Source organism: Pempheris klunzingeri, chromosome 8, assembly GCF_042242105.1.
Source record: "Pempheris klunzingeri isolate RE-2024b chromosome 8, fPemKlu1.hap1, whole genome shotgun sequence".
Taxonomy (NCBI): domain Eukaryota; kingdom Metazoa; phylum Chordata; class Actinopteri; order Acropomatiformes; family Pempheridae; genus Pempheris; species Pempheris klunzingeri.
Genome location: NC_092019.1, coordinates 453,150 through 474,569, shown reverse-complemented (window position 1 = coordinate 474,569; position 21,420 = coordinate 453,150). Strand labels below are relative to the sequence as shown.

The 21,420-nt window shown below is 50.1% G+C and overlaps 1 protein-coding gene across 1 annotated transcript; it reads left to right on the top strand.

Moving 5' to 3' along the window:
• The first annotated feature begins 14,100 nt into the window (after window positions 1-14,100).
• Window positions 14,101-17,997, top strand: LOC139205416 (uncharacterized). The gene is made up of 6 exons (XM_070835628.1): window positions 14,101-14,152; window positions 14,430-14,789; window positions 15,955-16,224; window positions 16,584-16,683; window positions 17,493-17,544; window positions 17,863-17,997. Exons 1-6 carry the CDS (start codon window positions 14,101-14,103, stop codon window positions 17,995-17,997), a joined length of 969 nt encoding a protein of 322 aa, XP_070691729.1.
• Window positions 17,998-21,420: the final 3,423 nt, after the last annotated feature.

The following is a 21,420-nucleotide window of genomic DNA, read 5'->3' as shown; positions in this document are numbered from 1 at the left end:
GGCTGAGAAACCAGTTTTGAACCAGTTTTCCTCGGTGTTCTTCACACCGTGGCGTCGGTGTTGACACGTTAATGAGCTGCTCGCTGCCTCAGTCGACACCGACTGTTGTCTCCTGATCACACAGTCAGACAGAACAGGTCAGAAACCTTCCTGACTGTTAGCAGGAAGTGTTTTACTGCAAAGGAGCTTGTGATTAAAAGTGTTCATGTAAATACAGAAATGTTGCCTGGTGATGAGCAGCAGTAGAATCCTGTTTTTTTAATCCTGCTCCTGCTGGATTTCTAACATTACCGCCTGTTTCCGCCTTCCGCCACGTTTAAACCGCCTGCTCCCGCCATCTTTGTGTCGGGCCCCACAGGAACGTCAAGACCCCAGTTACTGCGTCCTGTAATGCAGACGTGTTGGTAAGAAGGACTTTCTCCTCCTCTGCACTTAAACCCAAGTCGCTCTGCTAACCGCCCTGTTCGAGCGAAACACTTCCAGTAGACATTGTTTATACTATTTGTTTAAATCATGGTCCTGTTTGGTCCCTGTGAGCCACCGTACTGTGTGCATGTGTATTCAGGGCATTGTGTTGGGGTTCAGCCCGTCGTGTTCACAGTCCTGTAAGATGATTCCTTTATCTGTTCACGTAGTGTTTGTCCTTAATGAACCAGCTGACCAACTCCTTTCAACAGTTTTCATCAATCCTGCATCTTATGTTTTGACCGCCTGCTCCCCAAAGGTTAGCGTTGGGTCCTTCTGCCGATGCAGCCGTCTGGTCAGCAGCCATTTTAAAACGTTTGGATTTGCAAACAGCGTTTTTGGTGTTGTGTCAATTTGGCATTGTTTCCTGTCTTTGCACTGTGTTTATGTCACAACCTCATCCAGCTCTTCGGATTTGTTCGGTTGCTGCAGTTTCTCCTGCCGTCCTTCTGACTCTGGTGTTAACTCGGGTCGGTCCGCTCCCTCCTGCTCCTCCTGTAAACCGTCTGATTGGGTGGCCGCACCCCTGGCTTCAAGCTTACCATTGCTCTGAGCGGTTACACTTCCTGTCTACAATTACAGTCAAGATCAGACCTGCTCCGATGAGCACTACTCCTGAAGCCAGCTCACCTGATAAAACTGCTTCCATCACTGCCTCGACACTCTCATCTTCTCCTGCAGCTGAACCGTCCGCACAGGTCAGTACGAATGCTTCGTCCCTCCGTCACCATCAGGCTGCTTATCATGAGGGCTACAATTACCTGAGAGAGGAAATTAGCTCGTGGTTTTATTCTGAGGTTTTATGAATGTACTTTTCAATGTTTTCTAAAAATGTTGTCGTCAAAAGTGACCTTCAGATTCAGGTCCTGAAGATTAAATACTATTCTACAGTTTATAGTTTTTATTTTCACGAGAAGAAAATGATGAATTCACTGGACATATAAAGAGACAAACCGTCCAAATGTTCTGCACAGACAGTGGCTGAAAAACACTTTGCTGCTCTGAAGATTTCACCAGATTCCTCAAAGACTCTTTGAATTATCTGGACGAAAAACGTTGCAACATAAAAAAGATGTTTAACCTGTTTGTCGTGTTGTGGCTGCGTCACCATCACACAGGCGGCGCTTCCTGCAGCTCGTGGTTTAACATCAGACAAGAGTTCAACCAATCGTTTGTCATCAACTAAACATTAAACTTCATTTGTAATTTCAGATTAAATTTTCAATTTTTTTCTGTGGACTGTTTCAGAATCAGTGTGGAGGTGTGTGGAGGTGTGTGTGGAGGTGTGTGGAGGTGTGTGTGGAGGTGTGTGGAGGTGTGTTTGGAGGTGTGTGTGGAGGTGTGTGTGGAGGTGTGTGGAGGTGTGTTTGGAGGTGTGTGGAGGTGTGTGGAGGTGTGTTTGGAGGTGTGTTTGGAGGTGTGTGTGGAGGTGTGTGGAGGTGTGTGTGGAGGTGTGTGTGGAGGTGTGTGGAGGTGTGTGGAGGTGTGTGGAGGTGTGTGTGGAGGTGTGTTTGGAGGTGTGTGTGGAGGTGTGTGTGGAGGTGTGTGTGGAGGTGTGTGGAGGTGTGTTTGGAGATGTGTTTGGAGGTGTGTGGAGGTGTGTGGAGGTGTGTTTGGAGGTGTGTGGAGGTGTGTGGAGGTGTGTTTGGAGGTGTGTTTGGAGGTGAGTGGAGGTGTGTTTGGAGGTGTGTGGAGGTGTGTGTGGAGGTGTGTTTGGAGGTGTGTGGAGGTGTGTTTGGAGGTGTGTGGAGGTGTGTTTGGAGGTGTGTGTGGAGGTGTGTGGAGGTGTGTGTGGAGGTGTGTTTGGAGGTGTGTGGAGGTGTGTTTGGAGGTGTGTGTGGAGGTGTGTGTGGAGGTGTGTTTGGAGGTGTGTGGAGGTGTGTTTGGAGGTGTGTGGAGGTGTGTTTGGAGGTGTGTTTGGATGTGTGTGGAGGGGTGTGGAGGTGTATGTGGAGGTGTGTTTGGAGGTGTGTGTGGAGGTGTGTGGAGGTGTGTTTGGAGGTGTGTTTGGAGGTGTGTGTGGAGGTGTGTGGAGGTGTGTTTGGAGGTGTGTGGAGGTGTGTGTGGAGGTGTGTTTGGAGGTGTGTGGAGGTGTGTTTGGAGGTGTGTGGAGGTGTGTGTGGAGGTGTGTTTGGAGGTGTGTTTGGATGTGTGTGGAGGTGTGTGGAGGTGTATGTGGAGGTGTGTTTGGAGGTGTGTGTGGAGGTGTGTTTGGAGGTGTGTTTGGAGGTGTGTGGAGGTGTATGTGGAGGTGTGTTTGGAAGTGTGTGTGGAGGTGTGTTTGGATGTGTGTGGAGGTGTGTGGAGGTGTATGTGGAGGTGTGTTTGGAGGTGTGTGTGGAGGTGTGTTTGGAGGTGTGTTTGGAGGTGTGTTTGGAGGTGTGTGGAGGTGTGTGGAGGTGTATGTGGAGGTGTGTTTGGAGGTGTGTGTGGAGGTGTGTTTGGAGGTGTGTTTGGAGGTGTGTGGAGGTGTATGTGGAGGTGTGTGGAGGTGTATGTGGAGGTGTGTTTGGAGGTGTGTGGAGGTGTATGTGGAGGTGTGTTTGGAGGTGTGTTTGGAGGTGTGTGTGGAGGTGTGTGTGGAGGTGTGTTTGGAGGTGTGTGGAGGTGTATGTGAAGGTGTGTTTGGAGGTGTGTGGAGGTGTGTTTGGAGGTGTGTTTGGAGGTGTGTGGAGGTGTGTTTGGAGGTGTGTGGAGGTGTATGTGGAGGTGTGTGGAGGTGTATGTGGAGGTGTGTTTGGAGGTGTGTTTGGAGGTGTGTTTGGAGGTGTGTGTGGAGGTGTGTTTGGAGGTGTGTGTGGAGGTGTGTTTGGAGGTGTGTGTGGAGGTGTGTTTGGAGGTGTGTTTGGAGGTGTGTGGAGGTGTATGTGGAGGTGTGTGGAGGTGTATGTGGAGGTGTGTTTGGAGGTGTGTTTGGAGGTGTGTGGAGGTGTATGTGGAGGTGTGTTTGGAGGTGTGTTTGGAGGTGTGTGTGGAGGTGTGTGTGGAGGTGTGTTTGGAGGTGTGTTTGGAGGTGTGTTTGGAGGTGTGTGGAGGTGTATGTGAAGGTGTGTTTGGAGGTGTGTGGAGGTGTGTTTGGAGGTGTGTTTGGAGGTGTGTTTGGATGTGTGTGGAGGTGTATGTGGAGGTGTGTTTGGAGGTGTGTGTGGAGGTGTATGTGGAGGTGTGTTTGGAGGTGTGTGTGGAGGTGTGTTTGGAGGTGTGTTTGGAGGTGTGTGTGGAGGTGTATGTGGAGGTGTGTTTGGAGGTGTGTGTGGAGGTGTGTTTGGAGGTGTGTTTGGAGGTGTGTGGAGGTGTATGTGGAGGTGTGTGGAGGTGTATGTGGAGGTGTGTTTGGAGGTGTGTTTGGAGGTGTGTGGAGGTGTATGTGGAGGTGTGTTTGGAGGTGTGTTTGGAGGTGTGTGTGGAGGTGTGTGTGGAGGTGTGTTTGGAGGTGTGTGGAGGTGTATGTGAAGGTGTGTTTGGAGGTGTGTGGAGGTGTGTTTGGAGGTGTGTTTGGAGGTGTGTGGAGGTGTGTTTGGAGGTGTGTGGAGGTGTATGTGGAGGTGTGTGGAGGTGTATGTGGAGGTGTGTTTGGAGGTGTGTTTGGAGGTGTGTTTGGAGGTGTGTGTGGAGGTGTGTTTGGAGGTGTGTGTGGAGGTGTGTTTGGAGGTGTGTTTGGAGGTGTGTTTGGAGGTGTGTTTGGAGGTGTGTGGAGGTGTATGTGGAGGTGTGTGGAGGTGTATGTGGAGGTGTGTTTGGAGGTGTGTTTGGAGGTGTGTGGAGGTGTATGTGGAGGTGTGTTTGGAGGTGTGTTTGGAGGTGTGTGTGGAGGTGTGTGTGGAGGTGTGTTTGGAGGTGTGTGGAGGTGTATGTGAGGTGTGTTTGGAGGTGTGTGGAGGTGTGTTTGGAGGTGTGTGTGGAGGTGTGTGGAGGTGTATGTGGAGGTGTGTTTGGAGGTGTGTGGAGGTGTGTTTGGAGGTGTGTTTGGAGGTGTGTGGAGGTGTATGTGGAGGTGTGTTTGGAGGTGTGTGGAGGTGTATGTGGAGGTGTGTTTGGAGGTGTGTGGAGGTGTATGTGGAGGTGTGTTTGGAGGTGTGTGTGGAGGTGTGTGTGGAGGTGTGTTTGGAGGTGTGTGGAGGTGTATGTGGAGGTGTATGTGGAGGTGTGTTTGGAGGTGTGTGTGGAGGTGTGTTTGGAGGTGTGTGTGGAGGTGTGTGGAGGTGTATGTGGAGGTGTGTTTGGAGGTGTGTGGAGGTGTTTTTGGAGGTGTTTGGAGGTGTGTTTGGAGGTGTGTTTGGAGGTGTGTGTGGAGGTGTGTGGAGGTGTATGTGGAGGTGTGTTTGGAGGTGTGTGGAGGTGTTTTTGGAGGTGTTTGGAGGTGTGTGTGGAGGTGTGTTTGGAGGTGTGTGTGGAGGTGTGTGGAGGTGTATGTGGAGGTGTGTTTGGAGGTGTGTGGAGGTGTTTTTGGAGGTGTTTGGAGGTGTGTTTGGAGGTGTGTTTGGAGGTGTGTGGAGGTGTGTTTGGAGGTGTGTGGAGGTGTGTGTGGAGGTGTGTTTGGAGGTGTGTGGAGGTGTATGTGGAGGTGTGTTTGGAGGTGTGTGGAGGTGTGTGTGGAGGTGTGTTTGGAGGTGTGTGGAGGTGTATGTGGAGGTGTGTTTGGAGGTGTGTTTGGAGGTGTGTGGAGGTGTGTTTGGAGGTGTGTGGAGGTGTGTGGAGGTGTATGTGGAGGTCTGTTTGGAGGTGTGCTTGGAGGTGTGTTTGGAGGTGTGTGGAGGTGTGTTTGGAGGTGTGTGGAGGTGTGTGGAGGTGTGTGGAGGTGTGTGTGGAGGTGTGTTTGGAGGTGTGTTTGGAGGTGTGTGGAGGTGTGTTTGGAGGTGTGTTTGGAGGTATGTGGAGGTGTGTTTGGAGGTGTGTGGAGGTGTGTTTGGAGGTGTGTGGAGGTGTGTGGCGGTGTGTGGAGGTGTGTTTGGAGGTGTGTGGAGGTGTGTTTGGAGGTGTGTTTGGATGTGTATGGAGGTGTGTGGAGGTGTGTTTGGAGGTGTATGGAGGTGTGTTTGGAGGTGTGTGGAGGTGTGTGTGGAGGTGTGTGTGGAGGTGTGTTTGGAGGTGTGTGGAGGTGTGTTTGGAGGTGTGTTTGGATGTGTGTGGAGGTGTGTTTGGAGGTGTGTGGAGGTGTGTGGAGGTGTGTTTGGAGGTGTGTGGAGGTGTGTTTGGAGGTGTGTGTGGAGGTGTGTTTGGAGGTGTGTTTGGAGGTGTGTGTGGAGGTGTGTGGAGGTGTGTTTGGAGGTGTGTGGAGGTGTGTTTGGAGGTGTGTGGAGGTGTGTTTGGAGGTGTGTGTGGAGGTGTGTGGAGGTGTGTTTGGAGGTGTGTTTGGATGTGTGTGGAGGTGTGTTTGGAGGTTTGTTTGGAGGTGTGTGGAGGTGTGTTTGGAGGTGTGTTTGGATGTGTGTGGAGGTGTGTTTGGAGGTTTGTTTGGAGGTTTGTTTGGAGGTGTGTGGAGGTGTGTTTGGAGGTTTGTTTGGAGGTGTGTGGAGGTGTGTTTGGAGGTTTGTTTGGAGGTGTGTGGAGGTGTGTTTGGAGGTGTGTGGAGGTGTGTTTGGAGGTTTGTTTGGAGGTGTGTGGAGGTGTGTGGAGGTGTGTTTGGAGGTTTGTTTGGAGGTGTGTGGAGGTGTGTGGAGGTGTGTTTGGATGTGTGTGGAGGTGTGTTTGGAGGTTTGTTTGGAGGTGTGTGGAGGTGTGTTTGGAGGTGTGTGTGGAGGTGTGTGGAGGTGTGTTTGGAGGTGTGTGGAGGTGTGTTTGGAGGTGTGTGGAGGTGTGTGGAGGTGTGTGGAGGTGTGTTTGGATGTGTGTGGAGGTGTGTGGAGGTGTGTGGAGGTGTGTTTGGAGGTGTGTGTGGATGTGTGTGGAGGTGTGTGGAGGTGTGTGGAGGTGTGTTTGGAGGTGTGTGTGGAGGTGTGTGGAGGTGTGTTTGGAGGTGTGTGGAGGTGTGTGGAGGTGTGTTTGGAGGTGTGTGGAGGTGTGTGTGGAGGTGTGTTTGGATGTGTATGGAGGTGTGTTTGGAGGTGTGTGGAGGTGTGTGTGGAGGTGTGTTTGGATGTGTATGGAGGTGTGTTTGGAGGTGTGTTTGGAGGTGTGTTTGGAGGTGTGTGTGGAGGTGTGTTTGGAGGTGTGTTTGGAGGTGTGTGGAGGTGTGTGTGGAGGTGTGTTTGGAGGTGTGTGGAGGTGTGTGTGGAGGTGTGTGTGGAGGTGTGTTTGGAGGTGTGTGGAGGTGTGTTTGGAGGTGTGTTTGGATGTGTGTGGAGGTGTGTTTGGAGGTGTGTGGAGGTGTGTGTGGAGGTGTGTTTGGATGTGTGTGGAGGTGTGTGGAGGTGTGTTTGGAGGTGTGTGGAGGTGTGTGGAGGTGTGTTTGGAGGTGTGTGGAGGTGTGTTTGGAGGTGTGTGGAGGTGTGTTTGGAGGTGTGTGTGGAGGTGTGTTTGGATGTGTGTGGAGGTGTGTGGAGGTGTGTTTGGAGGTGTGTGGAGGTGTGTTTGGAGGTGTGTGTGGAGGTGTGTTTGGATGTGTGTGGAGGTGTGTGGAGGTGTGTTTGGAGGTGTGTGGAGGTGTGTGGAGGTGTGTTTGGAGGTGTGTGTGGAGGTGTGTTTGGATGTGTGTGGAGGTGTGTGGAGGTGTGTGGAGGTGTGTTTGGAGGTGTGTGGAGGTGTGTTTGGAGGTGTGTGTGGAGGTGTGTTTGGATGTGTGTGGAGGTGTGTGGAGGTGTGTTTGGAGGTGTGTGGAGGTGTGTTTGGAGGTGTGTGGAGGTGTGTTTGGAGGTGTGTGGAGGTGTGTGTGGAGGTGTGTTTGGATGTGTGTGGAGGTGTGTTTGGAGGTGTGTGGAGGTGTGTTTGGAGGTGTGTGGAGGTGTGTGTGGAGGTGTGTTTGGATGTGTGTGGAGGTGTGTTTGGATGTGTGTGGAGGTGTGTTTGGAGGTGTGTGGAGGTGTGTTTGGAGGTGTGTGGAGGTGTGTGGAGGTGTATGTGGAGGTCTGTTTGGAGGTGTGTTTGGAGGTGTGTTTGGAGGTGTGTGGAGGTGTGTTTGGAGGTGTGTGGAGGTGTGTGGAAGTGTGTGGAGGTGTGTGTGGAGGTGTGTTTGGAGGTGTGTTTGGAGGTGTGTGGAGGTGTGTGTGGAGGTGTGTGGAGGTGTGTTTGGAGGTGTGTGGAGGTGTGTTTGGAGGTGTGTGTGGAGGTGTGTTTGGAGGTGTGTTTGGAGGTGTGTGGAGGTGTGTTTGGAGGTGTGTGGAGGTGTGTTTGGAGGTGTGTTTGGATGTGTGTGGAGGTGTGTTTGGAGGTTTGTTTGGAGGTGTGTGGAAGTGTGTTTGGAGGTTTGTTTGGAGGTGTGTGGAGGTGTGTTTGGAGGTGTGTGGAGGTGTGTTTGGAGGTTTGTTTGGAGGTGTGTGGAGGTGTGTGGAGGTGTGTTTGGAGGTTTGTTTGGAGGTGTGTGGAGGTGTGTTTGGAGGTTTGTTTGGAGGTGTGTGGAGGTTTGTTTGGAGGTGTGTGGAGGTGTGTTTGGAGGTGTGTGGAGGTGTGTTTGGAGGTTTGTTTGGAGGTGTGTGGAGGTGTGTTTGGAGGTGTGTGGAGGTGTGTTTGGAGGTTTGTTTGGAGGTGTGTGGAGGTGTGTGGAGGTGTGTTTGGAGGTTTGTTTGGAGGTGTGTGGAGGTGTGTGGAGGTGTGTTTGGAGGTTTCTTTGGAGGTGTGTGGAGGTGTGTTTGGAGGTGTGTGGAGGTGTGTTTGGATGTGTGTGGAGGTGTGTTTGGAGGTGTGTGGAGGTGTGTTTGGAGGTTTGTTTGGAGGTGTGTGGAGGTGTGTTTGGAGGTTTCTTTGGAGGTGTGTGGAGGTGTGTTTGGAGGTGTGTGGAGGTGTGTTTGGATGTGTGTGGAGGTGTGTTTGGAGGTGTGTGGAGGTGTGTGTGGAGGTGTGTGGAGGTGTGTTTGGAGGTGTGTGTGGAGGTGTGTGGAGGTGTGTGTGGAGGTGTGTGGAGGTGTGTTTGGAGGTGTTTGGAGGTTTCTTTGGAGGTGTGTGGAGGTGTGTTTGGAGGTGTGTGGAGGTGTGTTTGGATGTGTGTGGAGGTGTGTTTGGAGGTGTGTGGAGGTGTGTGTGGATGTGTGTGGAGGTCTGTTTGGAGGTGTGTGTGGAGGTGTGTGGAGGTGTGTTTGGAGGTGTGTGGAGGTGTGTTTGGAGGTGTGTTTGGAGGTGTGTGGAGGTGTGTTTGGAGGTGTGTGGAGGTGTGTGGAAGTGTGTGGAGGTGTGTGTGGAGGTGTGTTTGGAGGTGTGTTTGGAGGTGTGTGGAGGTGTGTTTGGATGTGTGTGGAGGTGTGTGTGGAGGTGTGTGGAGGTGTGTTTGGAGGTGTGTGGAGGTGTGTTTGGAGGTGTGTGGAGGTGTGTTTGGAGGTGTGTGGAGGTGTGTGTGGAGGTGTGTTTGGAGGTGTGTGTGGAGGTGTGTGGAGGTGTGTGTGGAGGTGTGTGGAGGTGTGTTTGGAGGTGTGTGGAGGTGTGTTTGGAGGTGTGTGGAGGTGTGTGGAGGTGTATGTGGAGGTCTGTTTGGAGGTGTGTGTGGAGGTGTGTGTGGAGGTGTGTGTGGAGGTGTGTGGAGGTGTGTTTGGAGGTGTGTGGAGGTGTGTTTGGAGGTGTGTTTGGAGGTGTGTGGAGGTGTGTTTGGAGGTGTGTGGAGGTGTGTGGAAGTGTGTTTGGAGGTGTGTGGAGGTGTGTTTGGAGGTGTGTTTGGATGTGTGTGGAGGTGTGTTTGGAGGTGTGTTTGGAGGTGTGTGTGGAGGTGTGTTTGGAGGTGTGTTTGGAGGTGTGTGGAGGTGTGTTTGGAGGTGTGTGGAGGTGTGTTTGGAGGTGTGTTTGGATGTGTGTGGAGGTGTGTTTGGAGGTTTGTTTGGAGGTGTGTGGAGGTGTGTTTGGAGGTGTGTGGAGGTGTGTTTGGAGATGTGTTTGGAGGTTTGTTTGGAGGTGTGTGGAGGTGTGTTTGGAGGTTTGTTTGGAGGTGTGTGGAGGTGTGTTTGGAGGTTTGTTTGGAGGTGTGTGGAGGTGTGTTTGGAGGTGTGTGGAGGTGTGTTTGGAGGTTTGTTTGGAGGTGTGTGGAGGTGTGTGGAGGTGTGTTTGGAGGTTTGTTTGGAGGTGTGTGGAGGTGTGTTTGGAGGTTTGTTTGGAGGTGTGTGGAGGTTTGTTTGGAGGTGTGTGGAGGTGTGTTTGGAGGTGTGTGGAGGTGTGTTTGGAGGTTTGTTTGGAGGTGTGTGGAGGTGTGTTTGGAGGTGTGTGGAGGTGTGTTTGGAGGTTTGTTTGGAGGTGTGTGGAGGTGTGTGGAGGTGTGTTTGGAGGTTTGTTTGGATGTGTGTGGAGGTGTGTTTGGAGGTTTCTTTGGAGGTGTGTGGAGGTGTGTTTGGAGGTGTGTGGAGGTGTGTTTGGATGTGTGTGGAGGTGTGTTTGGAGGTGTGTGGAGGTGTGTTTGGAGGTGTGTGTGGAGGTGTGTGGAGGTGTGTGTGGAGGTGTGTGGAGGTGTGTTTGGAGGTGTGTGGAGGTGTGTTTGGAGGTGTGTGGAGGTGTGTGGAGGTGTATGTGGAGGTCTGTTTGGAGGTGTGTGTGGAGGTGTGTGTGGAGGTGTGTGTGGAGGTGTGTGGAGGTGTGTTTGGAGGTGTGTGGAGGTGTGTTTGGAGGTGTGTTTGGAGGTGTGTGGAGGTGTGTTTGGAGGTGTGTGGAGGTGTGTGGAGGTGTATGTGGAGGTCTGTTTGGAGGTGTGTGTGGAGGTGTGTGTGGAGGTGTGTGTGGAGGTGTGTTTGGATGTGTGTGGAGGTGTGTGTGGAGGTGTGTGGAGGTGTGTGTGGAGGTGTGTTTGGAGGTGTGTGTGGAGGTGTGTGGAGGTGTGTTTGGAGGTGTGTGGAGGTGTGTTTGGAGGTGTGTGGAGGTGTGTTTGGAGGTGTGTGGAGGTGTGTGTGGAGGTGTGTTTGGAGGTGTGTGTGGAGGTGTGTGTGGAGGTGTGTTTGGAGGTGTATTTGGAGGTGTGTTTGGAGGTGTGTTTGGATGTGTGTGGAGGTGTGTTTGGAGGTGTATTTGGATGTGTGTGGAGGTGTGTGTGGAGGTGTGTGTGGAGGTGTGTTTGGATGTGTGTGGAGGTGTGTGGAGGTGTGTTTGGAGGTGTATTTGGATGTGTGTGGAGGTGTGTGTGGAGGTGTGTGTGGAGGTGTGTTTGGATGTGTGTGGAGGTGTGTGTGGAGGTGTGTGTGGAGGTGTGTTTCGAGGTGTGTGTGGAGGTGTGTGGAGGTGTGTGTGGAGGTGTGTTTGGAGGTGTGTGGAGGTGTGTTTGGAGATGTGTTTGGAGGTGTGTGTTTGGAGGTGTGTGGAGGTGTGTTTGGACGTGTGTTTGGAGGTGTGTGGAGGTGTGTTTGGAGGTGTGTGGAGGTGTGTTTGGAGGTGTGTTTGGAGGTGTGTGGAGGTGTGTTTGGACGTGTGTTTGGAGGTGTGTGGAGGTGTGTGTGGAGGTGTGTGGAGGTGTGTTTGGAGGTGTGTTTGGAGGTGTGTGGAGGTGTGTTTGGAGGTGTGTGGAGGTGTGTTTGGAGGTGTGTTTGGAGGTGTGTGGAGGTGTGTTTGGAGGTGTGTGGAGGTGTGTGTGGAGGTGTGTTTGGAGGTGTGTGGAGGTGTGTTTGGAGGTGTGTTTGGAGGTGTGTGGAGGTGTGTTTGGAGGTGTGTGGAGGTGTGTGTGGAGGTGTGTTTGGAGGTGTGTGTGGAGGTGTGTGTGGAGGTGTGTTTGGAGGTGTGTTTGGAGGTGTGTGTGGAGGTGTGTGGAGGTGTGTGTGGAGGTGTGTTTGGAGGTGTGTGTGGAGGTGTGTTTGGAGGTGTGTGTGGAGGTGTGTGTGGAGGTGTGTGGAGGTGTGTTTGGAGGTGTGTGTGGAGGTGTGTTCTGAGGTGTGTGTGGAGGTGGTTGCTGCGCAGGTGAGCCAAAAACTCTTTAAAAGGACCTCTGTGTTTGTAGACGTTTGAAGCACAGCGTACATTTATGTCTCAACATCATGTAGAAGTACTTCATCTCCCTTTCTGACTAATCCTGTTCCTGGAAAGGCTGCAGAGTTATTCAGACCTCTCGGTCTCATTTAGGTGTTAAACACATCAAACATAACACGGTTTTGGACTCACCTGCCAGACACTCATCAGGTCCCAGAGTCAGTGGTAACGTTGCTGCTCTTCTTCTTGTGTTCAGATGGTTGAACGGGGCTTCAAGCACTTTGTGGGAGTGGACGGCAGTAAAGCCATGCTGGAACTAGCTGCTGAGACCGGCCTCTATCAGGACCTCAGACTGGCCTTACTGGGAACAGAACCACTGCCTGCACAGACCGGTACATTACCCCCCCACATCACACACACTCTGATCTCTCCAATCACAGTTAATTGGTTAATTTATTTTTGGTTATTTAAAAACAGCAAAGTCACGCAAAGTCCTGAGTCCTGTTCTCTAAAATCCCTGTTTTAGTGAATGTAGTCTGGTGTGTGTGCTGTTTGTGGTTAAACCAAAAGGATCTTCCAGGTCTCTCTCTGTAGGGATCCTTTCCATGATGCTGTCACACACTTAGAATTAGCATGTTAGCTTGTTAGCTTGTGTAATGTTTTGTACAGATTGTTGTTTTTCTTCATGGCTGGATTTTTTTGTTTTCATTATTATTGACTTTTGTCTGCAGTGGGACAACAAAGCTCCTCGACTCGACTCGACTCTCACCCCTGGGGGTCTCTCAGAAGGAGATGATTTGTTCTTTTACTTCTCTAAAGTGAAAATAGAAACAACTTTTTCAGCTTTTAAACTCGTCCACCTGCTTCCAGTCGGTGAGACATGAAAACCTTGTAGAGGCACGACAGTGCACTGCTGCCACTGTTGTACAGGTTGATTCTTATTTATTCTTTATATTTTTGTATTTATATATTTATATATTTGTTAAGGCGAGAGAGAGAAACGGTATTTCGATTCTTCTGTTTGTCAATAAAAATCCTTTGAATCCTTTGAATCACACTTCCTACTCCCACTTTACCACTAATGCTTCTTCCTCCAGGAGGCTACGTTTGCATGTCGAGAGTGGACCCAAAGTCAGAGTCCGGAAACAAATATGAGGCGTCTATGGAGCGTGAGCTGCAGCTGATGGAGGAGGAGGGACTGTGGGCTCACGTGGACACCAAAGTGATGGACAAGTACATGATAGACTTGTATAACGATTATACAGGCGAGCAGAACGAGTCATACCTCGACGGGACTATGTACCTGTACAGGAAGTCACTCGATTAGTCACTGTACACCAAACAATTGTCATTACATGTAGGTTTCAGTGAACGTATACAGTAAATGTGTGCATGAAAGGGACACAGAGAACAATGTGTCGCTTGTGTTTCAGCTCATTTCTTGACTCATTTTCATGGAGACGTCAGCAATATGTATCACAAAACACCAGAATAAAAGCAGTTTTATTTCCCTCACCATCCACTGATTTTATAAAGCGAACTGCTGAAGAGAAAGGAGAGCTGATGGTGTCCGCTCTAGTTAAAGGTTCAGACCCCCCCAGAAGCATCTCGGTGCTCCTGCTCTGTTTCTGATGGACGTCAGTCAGCTCAGAGCAGAGGAGGCGGCAGGAAGTCAGACAGACAAACTGCAACGAGAATCAGCTCAGTTCTCAAAATAAAAGCCCCCCCTGCAGACTGTCAGTGGTATATTCCAGCAGCACATCAGTATTATTCTCAAATGGGGGGGGCACCAGGCCAGATGACAGCCACTCAGAGGGTTTTTAACACCATGACGACCAGAGGATCATCTGGGATGGAGAAACACTCTGACTGTGACTTTAGCTGCTGTCTGTAGCTGCAGCACAACAAAGCAGGAAGTACATCCAAGAAACACATTTAAAGCAGCAGAAGAAGAAGAAACACAGCCTGTTTGATCCTGTTAGAAACACATTTAAAGCAGCAGAAGAAGAAACGCGGCCTGTTTGATCCTGTTAGAAACACATTTAAAGCAGCAGAAGAAGAAACGAGGCCCGTTTGATCCTGTTAGAAACACATTTAAAGCAGCAGCAGAAGAAGAAACGAGGCCTGTCTGATCCTGTTAGAAACACATTTAAAGCAGCAGAAGAAGAAACGAGGCCTGTTTGATCCCGTTAGAAGCTCCAACATCAGTTTAAGGACCAAACCAGCTGAACCTGAGCAGGAACTCTGATGATGATGATGGTGATGGTGATGATGATGATGATGATGATGATGATGGTGATGGTGATGATGATGATGATGATGATGATGATGATGATGATGATGGTGATAGTGATGATGATGATGATGATGGTGATGGTGATGGTGATGATGATGATGATGATGATGATGATGATGATGATGATGATGATGGTGATAGTGATGATGATGATGATGATGATGATGGTGATGATGATGATGATGATGATGATCGTGTGATATGTGTGTTATTGGGGAAATGCCAGTAAATGCGGTTTGGAAAGAAAAGAGTTCCTGGAAACAAAAAAAGTGCAAAAAAAAAAGGAGGAAGTCAGAAAATGACCTCAACATCTTTCATCATTTCACAACCATCAGTCAAACTGATGTTCCCGTTGAGGGGAGAGGCTCAGCAGACAACTAAGGATGGCGGTTTGGGACAAAAAGATCCTGTGGAGCTTCATGTTCCTGCTGGCAGGTAAGAGTCAGCCGGTCAGACGATCAGACGGTCCTGGTTCCTCAGAGATGTCTTTCCTCCTGCTAACTGACTGCAGATCAGCTGAGCCGTGTGAGATCAACCATCGTTACTGATCTGTGACCAGTTTAACTAGTGAGCCCAGCAGTTTAACTAGTTAGCCCAGCAGTTTAACTAGTTAGCCCAGCAGTTTAACTAGTGAGCCCACCAGTTTAAGGTGCGCTGTCATGTTGCTCTGGTGGTTTTACAGCCAGCCGTTAATTGTAATGTTTGTGTCCAGATGCTGTGGTTGACAGGGTGCACTACCCCCCCTCTGTCTGTGCTGTGAAAGGCTCCACGGTCACCGTCCCCTGCTCCTTCACACCCGCCGAGGATTTAGGAGGAGGTTTCATGGAGGTCATCAGAGTCGTCTGGTGTCAGAACCATGAAATCTGTCACGGCAGCACTCCGTCTGTGTTCGACAGTAACCAAACGACCAGAGCCCAGCGCTACAGATATCTGGGAGACATGAAGGGAAACTGCACTTTACAGATCACAGGCGTCAGGAAGAGCGATGAAGCCGTCCTCCGATTCAGAATGGAGGCGAAGACCAGCCGTGGACATTTTACTGGAAAACCAGGAGTCAAAGTCGCAGTGATCGGTGAGAGCGTCATGTTGTCACACTGCTGCTTTACAGCCTGAACACTGACTTCTAATGTTAGCAGCACACAGTCGTACTGGTAGATTAATGCCAGCGCAGCTGCTGCTGCTGCTGTCAGTGCCAGTGAACAGTGACAGTGAACAGTGCCAGTGCCAGTGAACAGTGACAGTGTCAGTGAACAGTGACAGAGACAGCGAACAGTGCCAGTGACAGCGAACAGTGCCAGTGCCAGTGCCAGTGAACAGTGCCAGTGAACAGTGAACTGTGACAGTGGCAGTGACAGCGACAGTGACAGTGACAGTGAACAGTGAACAGTGAACAGTGACAGTGAACAGTGAACAGTGAACAGTGACAGTGTCAGTGACAGTGAACAGTGACAGTGAACAGTGACGTGTCAGTGACAGTGAACAGTGACAGTGAACAGTGAACAGTGACAGTGACGTGTCAGTGACAGTGAACAGTGTCAGTGACAGTGAACAGTGACAGTGACGTGTCAGTGACAGTGAACAGTGACAGTGACAGTGAACAGTGACAGTGAACAGTGAACAGTGACAGTGTCAGTGAACGGTGACAGTGAACAGTGACAGTGAACAGTGAACAGTGACAGTGAACAGTGACAGTGTCAGTGAACAGTGACAGTGAACAGTGAACAGTGACAGTGACAGTGTCAGTGACAGTGACAGTGACAGTGTCAGTGTCAGTGTCACCTGCCTATGTACCTGTGTACCTCTCTACCTGTCTACCTGTCTACCTGCCTACCCGTCTACCTGTCTACCTGCCTACCTCCAAAATCCTCCAAGAAATGACGTCAGCAGAAGAAGAAGCAGCAGCGAGGACGCAGACGCAGCGTTCAGAGCTCAGAGCTTAAAGGGTTAATCAGCTGCTCCTCTAAACCAGATGTTGGTCCTGGTGTTGAGCTGATTAATTGTTATTGATTGATGATTGACAGGTGACCAACAGCTGCTGCAGGTGAAGAACTTGACATTTTGCCATCTTGGCGTGTTGTAACTAGTAACACAGTGCTGCAGCGCTGAGCGTGTCTCCTTTGACAATAACGGCCCTGAACAGAGGTGGTGCATCTCAGTGGTGTTGGTGGAGGTGAGCTCTCACCTGATGATCCCAGAATGCCGCAGTGATGATGCCATGAAGGTGTTTTGTGTCTCAGAAGGGACTCGGATGAAGATAAGGAGCCCCAGCGGTGACGGACAGATGAGAGGAGGTGAGAACGTCACGCTGAGCTGCACTTCAACCTGTACTTTCCACCAACTGGAGGTCATCTGGTTAAGAGATGGCCACACCCTCTCAGAGTCTGGCCCCGCCCTCTGGCTTGGCCCCCTAACCGCAGAGGATTCTGGGAACTACACCTGTCGTTTGAGGACCAACAGCGGCTCGCTCTCCCAGCCGTACAGTCTGCATGTGGAGGCTGAGGAGGAAGGTTTGTTTGGTCAGAACATTTTCTGGAGGTTCTTCCTTTTTGTTCAGTCAGACATCAAATGATGCTTTTTCCCCATCATATTTTCCCCTCCTCTGATTGGTCGGGTTCAGTCAGGACCCTCCTCTGATTGGTCGGGTTCAGACAGGACCCTCCTCTGATTGGTCGGGTTCAGACAGGACCCTCCTCTGATTGGTCGGGTTCAGACAGGACCCTCCTCTGATTGGTCGGGTTCAGACAGGACCCTCCTCTGATTGGTCGGGTTCAGTCAGGACCCTCCTCTGATTGGTCGGGTTCAGTCAGGACCCTCCTCTGATGGTGGAGCTTAGTGTTTGTGTCCTGTCTCATGTGTCTTCCAGGAGCGTCTGAAGCGTCTGATGGCCTGCCTCTCCTAGTTGGGGTGGTGTTTGGTGTCCTGCTCGCTCTCTTCACTCTCGTCATGGTCTCCTGCATCATCCGAAGGTACGTCATCAGACGCACTGTCTGCCTTTCTGCTGCTCGTTTCTGTAGGTGCTGCTTTTCTCTCCACTACATGGTTTCTCTACTTTATGCCAAATACATGCTAACATGCTATATTCTGATGCTAAACGTTATGCTACATGATACAAACCCAATCTTCATTTTACTTTTTATATGTATTTTTCTGCTTTAAATTCATCATTTGTTTTAACATCTACAGTGAACCAGTCTGTTCTGGTTCTCGGACATTCACCGTCCATGTGATTAGGAGAAACAGACCTCGAAGGAAATACTTGGGAGACAGTCAGCGTTCAAACCCTCCACTGGACAGTCACGGCTGAAGTGGCTGTTGACTCACGTTTGTTCAGTTCAGACAGTTACAGATTCTCCCGGATGGGGTGGTGGAGGAAACCGGCCCCCTGAGCCTCAGTCAGCTGTTGTGGACATTCATGTCGAATCAGGCCTTCTTTCCATCCGTCATGGTGTGCCACAGGGTTCTATTCTGGGTCCATTACCATTCACATTCTACAGAAATAACATTATTCCTCTGAATCAGTAATTTATACAAATGATAGATTTGTAGGCTCCTGGTTCCGCTCCAGCCCGACTCCTGCTCATCCTCATCAGGCATTTATGTTTATTATGAGCTTTTTCTCATATTTAATATGCTGCTAAAGCAGATTTATTTAATACGACACCAGTTAGATGAGGAACATTATGCCGTCCTACACCTTCTTTTCCTTTCCTTCTTTCTTTTCTGTCCTAGATGTTTGTTGTCTGTATTTACCCTCTGTTGTTTCTGCTGTCTGCAGGCGGCGGGCAGCAGATCAGAGGAGATCAGGAGGAGACGAGGTGGAACAGAAGGTGACTGATTCACTAGTTAATAGGATTGTATATAATAGATATTTTCCTGTGTGAGTATACTGTACCAGCAGTGCTGTTGCCTCACAGTGAATCCAGGTTTGAACCTGGGCTCTTTCTATGTGGCGTTCTCATGTTCTCCTTCTGCTTGTGTGGGTTCTCTCCGGTTCTCCGGTTCCTCCCACAGTCCACAGACATGCAGGTGAACTGGTGACTCTGAACAGGTGTGAACGTGAGTGGGTGTTGGTCTCTGTGTGTCAGCCCTGTGGTTGGCCGGCGACCACTTCTCTTTCCTCATCTCTTCCTGTCGGTGGTTTTCAGGATCCTGACCCCCTCTACAGCAACATCCAGGTGACCGCCGAGCCGCCGGAGCAGGGGGGGGCCCAGCCAGGCCTAACTGTGGAGGACATCAGCTACGCCTCCGTCCAGTTCAGACACAAGAAGCACAGCAGGTAGGCCGGCCTCACGGACGTGTTCAGCATCTGTGAATACAAAAACAGTGGTTGATGTCGGCGTGTCAGTGCAGCACCGACACCGAGGACAGGAAACCACCCAGAAGCTCCAGGAACCCAACAGAACCGCAGAATAACACATTACATTAATCAGCTCAGAGTGAAATTTGACCTTTGTGTGGAAATGGAGGAAGTGAAAAATGTTTGCTAATGTTGATGAAAGGAAACCTGCTGACAGGAAACCAGCCTGTTGGGGAACCAACGTGATTATAGAAGCTGTGAAGTCCATCAGAGGACACCGAACCTGTAAAAACTGCTTTTCTCTTTACAGACAAGTTTTTTGGTTTTTACATTTTGTCAAACTGACGTCATTAAAGGTGAACCAGCAGACAGCAGCTCCTGTCTGCAGAGGATGAACCCCTGGATGTTCAGACAGCAGCTCCTGTCTGCAGAGGATGAACCCCTGGATGTTCAGACAGCAGCTCTTGTCTGCAGAGGACGAACCCCTGGATGTACAGACAGCAGCTCCTGTCTGCAGAGGACGAACCCCTGGATGTTCAGACAGCAGCTCCTGTCTGCAGAGGACGAACCCCTGGATGTTCAGACAGCAGCTCCTGTCTGCAGAGGATGAACCCCTGGATGTTCAGACTATCAGTGGATCACTGAGACTGAAGGAACCTTAAAAACAGACAGGTTCTCTATGAGGTTCTGCAGCCTCTGTTTTCTGGAGCTTTATTCTGGAGGGACGTCACATGATGCTCCAATTCAAAGTCCTCATCCAGCCAAGTACGGTCCAAACGCCCGGATGAGTTCTGGCACCACCCATTTTATTGAGGATGCATTGGCTGGTGACTTGTGTGACAGACTACGTATCCCAGAATGCTTTTCGTACCAGCCAGCAGCACTAGTAGAATCGGCGGACAAAGCATGTAACACTACAATTGTTCTGTTACAGGATGTAGTTTTAAGACTTTGATCCGAGTTTATCACTTTTAAATGAATATCATATTTTGTTTTTATCGTAAATGTGTATTTTAATGGAGGAAGGAGGAGGGAGGAGGAGGAGGAGGAGGAGGAGGAGGAGGAGGCTTTGATTCACCTCTGCTTCTGCTTATTGAGCCACGGTTTGACAGAAAAGGAAACCACTTCCTTTCTATGAGACGACACTGTCCACTGACTTGTTCTGTTTTCTGATGTTTTCAGAGGAGTGGAGGAGGCGGAGGCGGAGGCGGAGGAGGAGGAGGAGGAGGATGAGGAGGTGGAGGAGGCCGTCATCTACTCCTCAGTGGCCAGCAGAGGCTGAAGTAATGGATGGTGTCAGATGGGAAACGTGACAGCATGGTAGCAGTAACAGTCTTTGAATGGTCTACTGAATAATGAAAGGCCTGATCGTTCCTGGTCGATCCTGATCGTTAATGATCGATCCTGATCGTTCCTGATCGATCCTGAACGTTAATGATCGATCCTGATAGTTCTTGATCGTTAATGATCGATCCTGATCGTTAATGATCGATCCTGATTGTTCCTGATTGTTCCTGATCGATCCTGATCGTTAATGATCGATCCTGATTGTTCCTGATCGGTCCTGATTGATCGTGATCGTTAATGATCGATCCTGATCGTTCCTGATCGATCACATGTGACTGTTGTCTTGTTTTAGAAATAGACTTTCCTTCATTCGCCTGGTAGAACGCCTGTCTGGAGCAGTAGAGACGTGGATCAGGTCCCTCTTCTGATTGGTCAGGTTCAGTCAGGACCCTCCTCTGATTGGTCAGGTTCAGTCAGGACCCTCCTCTGATTGGTCAGGTTCAGTCAGGACCCTCCTCTGATTGGTCAGGTTCAGTCAGGACCCTCCTCTGATTGGTCAGGTTCAGACAGGACCCTCCTCTGATTGGTCAGGTTCAGTCAGGACCCTCCTCTGATTGGTCAGGTTCAGACAGGACCCTCCTCTGATTGGTCAGTTTTTTGGTTTTTACATTTTGTCAAACTGACGTCATTAAAGGTGAACCAGCAGACAGCAGCTCCTGTCTGCAGAGGATGAACCCCTGGATGTTCAGACAGCAGCTCTTGTCTGCAGAGGACGAACCCCTGGATGTTCAGACAGCAGCTCCTGTCTGCAGAGGACGAACCCCTGGATGTTCAGACAGCAGCTCCTGTCTGCAGAGGACGAACCCCTGGATGTTCAGACAGCAGCTCCTGTCTGCAGAGGATGAACCCCTGGATGTTCAGACTATCAGTGGATCACTGAGACTGAAGGAACCTTAAAAACAGACAGGTTCTCTATGAGGTTCTGCAGCCTCTGTTTTCTGGAGCTTTATTCTGGAGGGACGTCACATGATGCTCCAATTCAAAGTCCTCATCCAGCCAAGTACGGTCCAAACGCCCGGATGAGTTCTGGCACCACCCATTTTATTGAGGATGCATTGGCTGGTGACTTGTGTGACAGACTACGTATCCCAGAATGCTTTTCGTACCAGCCAGCAGCACTAGTAGAATCGGCGGACAAAGCATGTAACACTACAATTGTTCTGTTACAGGATGTAGTTTTAAGACTTTGATCCGAGTTTATCACTTTTAAATAAATATCATATTTTGTTTTTATCGTAAATGTGTATTTTAATGGAGGAAGGAGGAGGGAGGAGGAGGAGGAGGAGGAGGAGGAGGAGGAGGAAGGAGGAGGAGGCTTTGATTCACCTCTGCTTCTGCTTATTGAGCCACGGTTTGACAGAAAAGGAAACCACTTCCTTTCTATGAGACGACACTGTCCACTGACTTGTTCTGTTTTCTGATGTTTTCAGAGGAGTGGAGGAGGCGGAGGCGGAGGCGGAGGCGGAGGAGGAGGAGGAGGAGGATGAGGAGGTGGAGGAGGCCGTCATCTACTCCTCAGTGGCCAGCAGAGGCTGAAGTAATGGATGGTGTCAGATGGGAAACGTGACAGCATGGTAGCAGTAACAGTCTTTGAATGGTCTACTGAATAATGAAAGGCCTGATCGTTCCTGATCGATCCTGATCGTTAATGATCGATCCTGATCGTTCCTGATCGATCCTGAACGTTAATGATCGATCCTGATAGTTCTTGATCGTTAATGATCGATCCTGATTGTTCCTGATTGTTCCTGATCGATCCTGATCGTTAATGATCGATCCTGATCGATCCTGATCGTTAATGATCGATCCTGATTGTTCCTGATCGGTCCTGATTGATCGTGATCGTTAATGATCGATCCTGATCGTTCCTGATCGATCACATGTGACTGTTGTCTTGTTTTAGAAATAGACTTTCCTTCATTCGCCTGGTAGAACGCCTGTCTGGAGCAGTAGAGACGTGGATCAGGTCCCTCCTCTGATTGGTCAGGTTCAGTCAGGACCCTCTTCTGATTGGTCAGGTTCAGACAGGACCCTCCTCTGATTGGTCAGGTTCAGTCAG

Excerpts from the sequence above, each read along its gene's own strand:
- LOC139205416 (XM_070835628.1), top strand. The coding sequence starts at position 14,101 with ATGGCGGTTTGGGACAAAAAGATCCTGTGGAGCTTCATGTTCCTGCTG. Across the intron at positions 16,225-16,583 it reads TGTGGAGGCTGAGGAGGAAG|CGTCTGAAGCGTCTGATGGC; the intron begins GTTTGTTTGGTC and ends GTCTTCCAGGAG. Across the intron at positions 17,545-17,862 it reads GAGACGAGGTGGAACAGAAG|GATCCTGACCCCCTCTACAG; the intron begins GTGACTGATTCA and ends GGTGGTTTTCAG.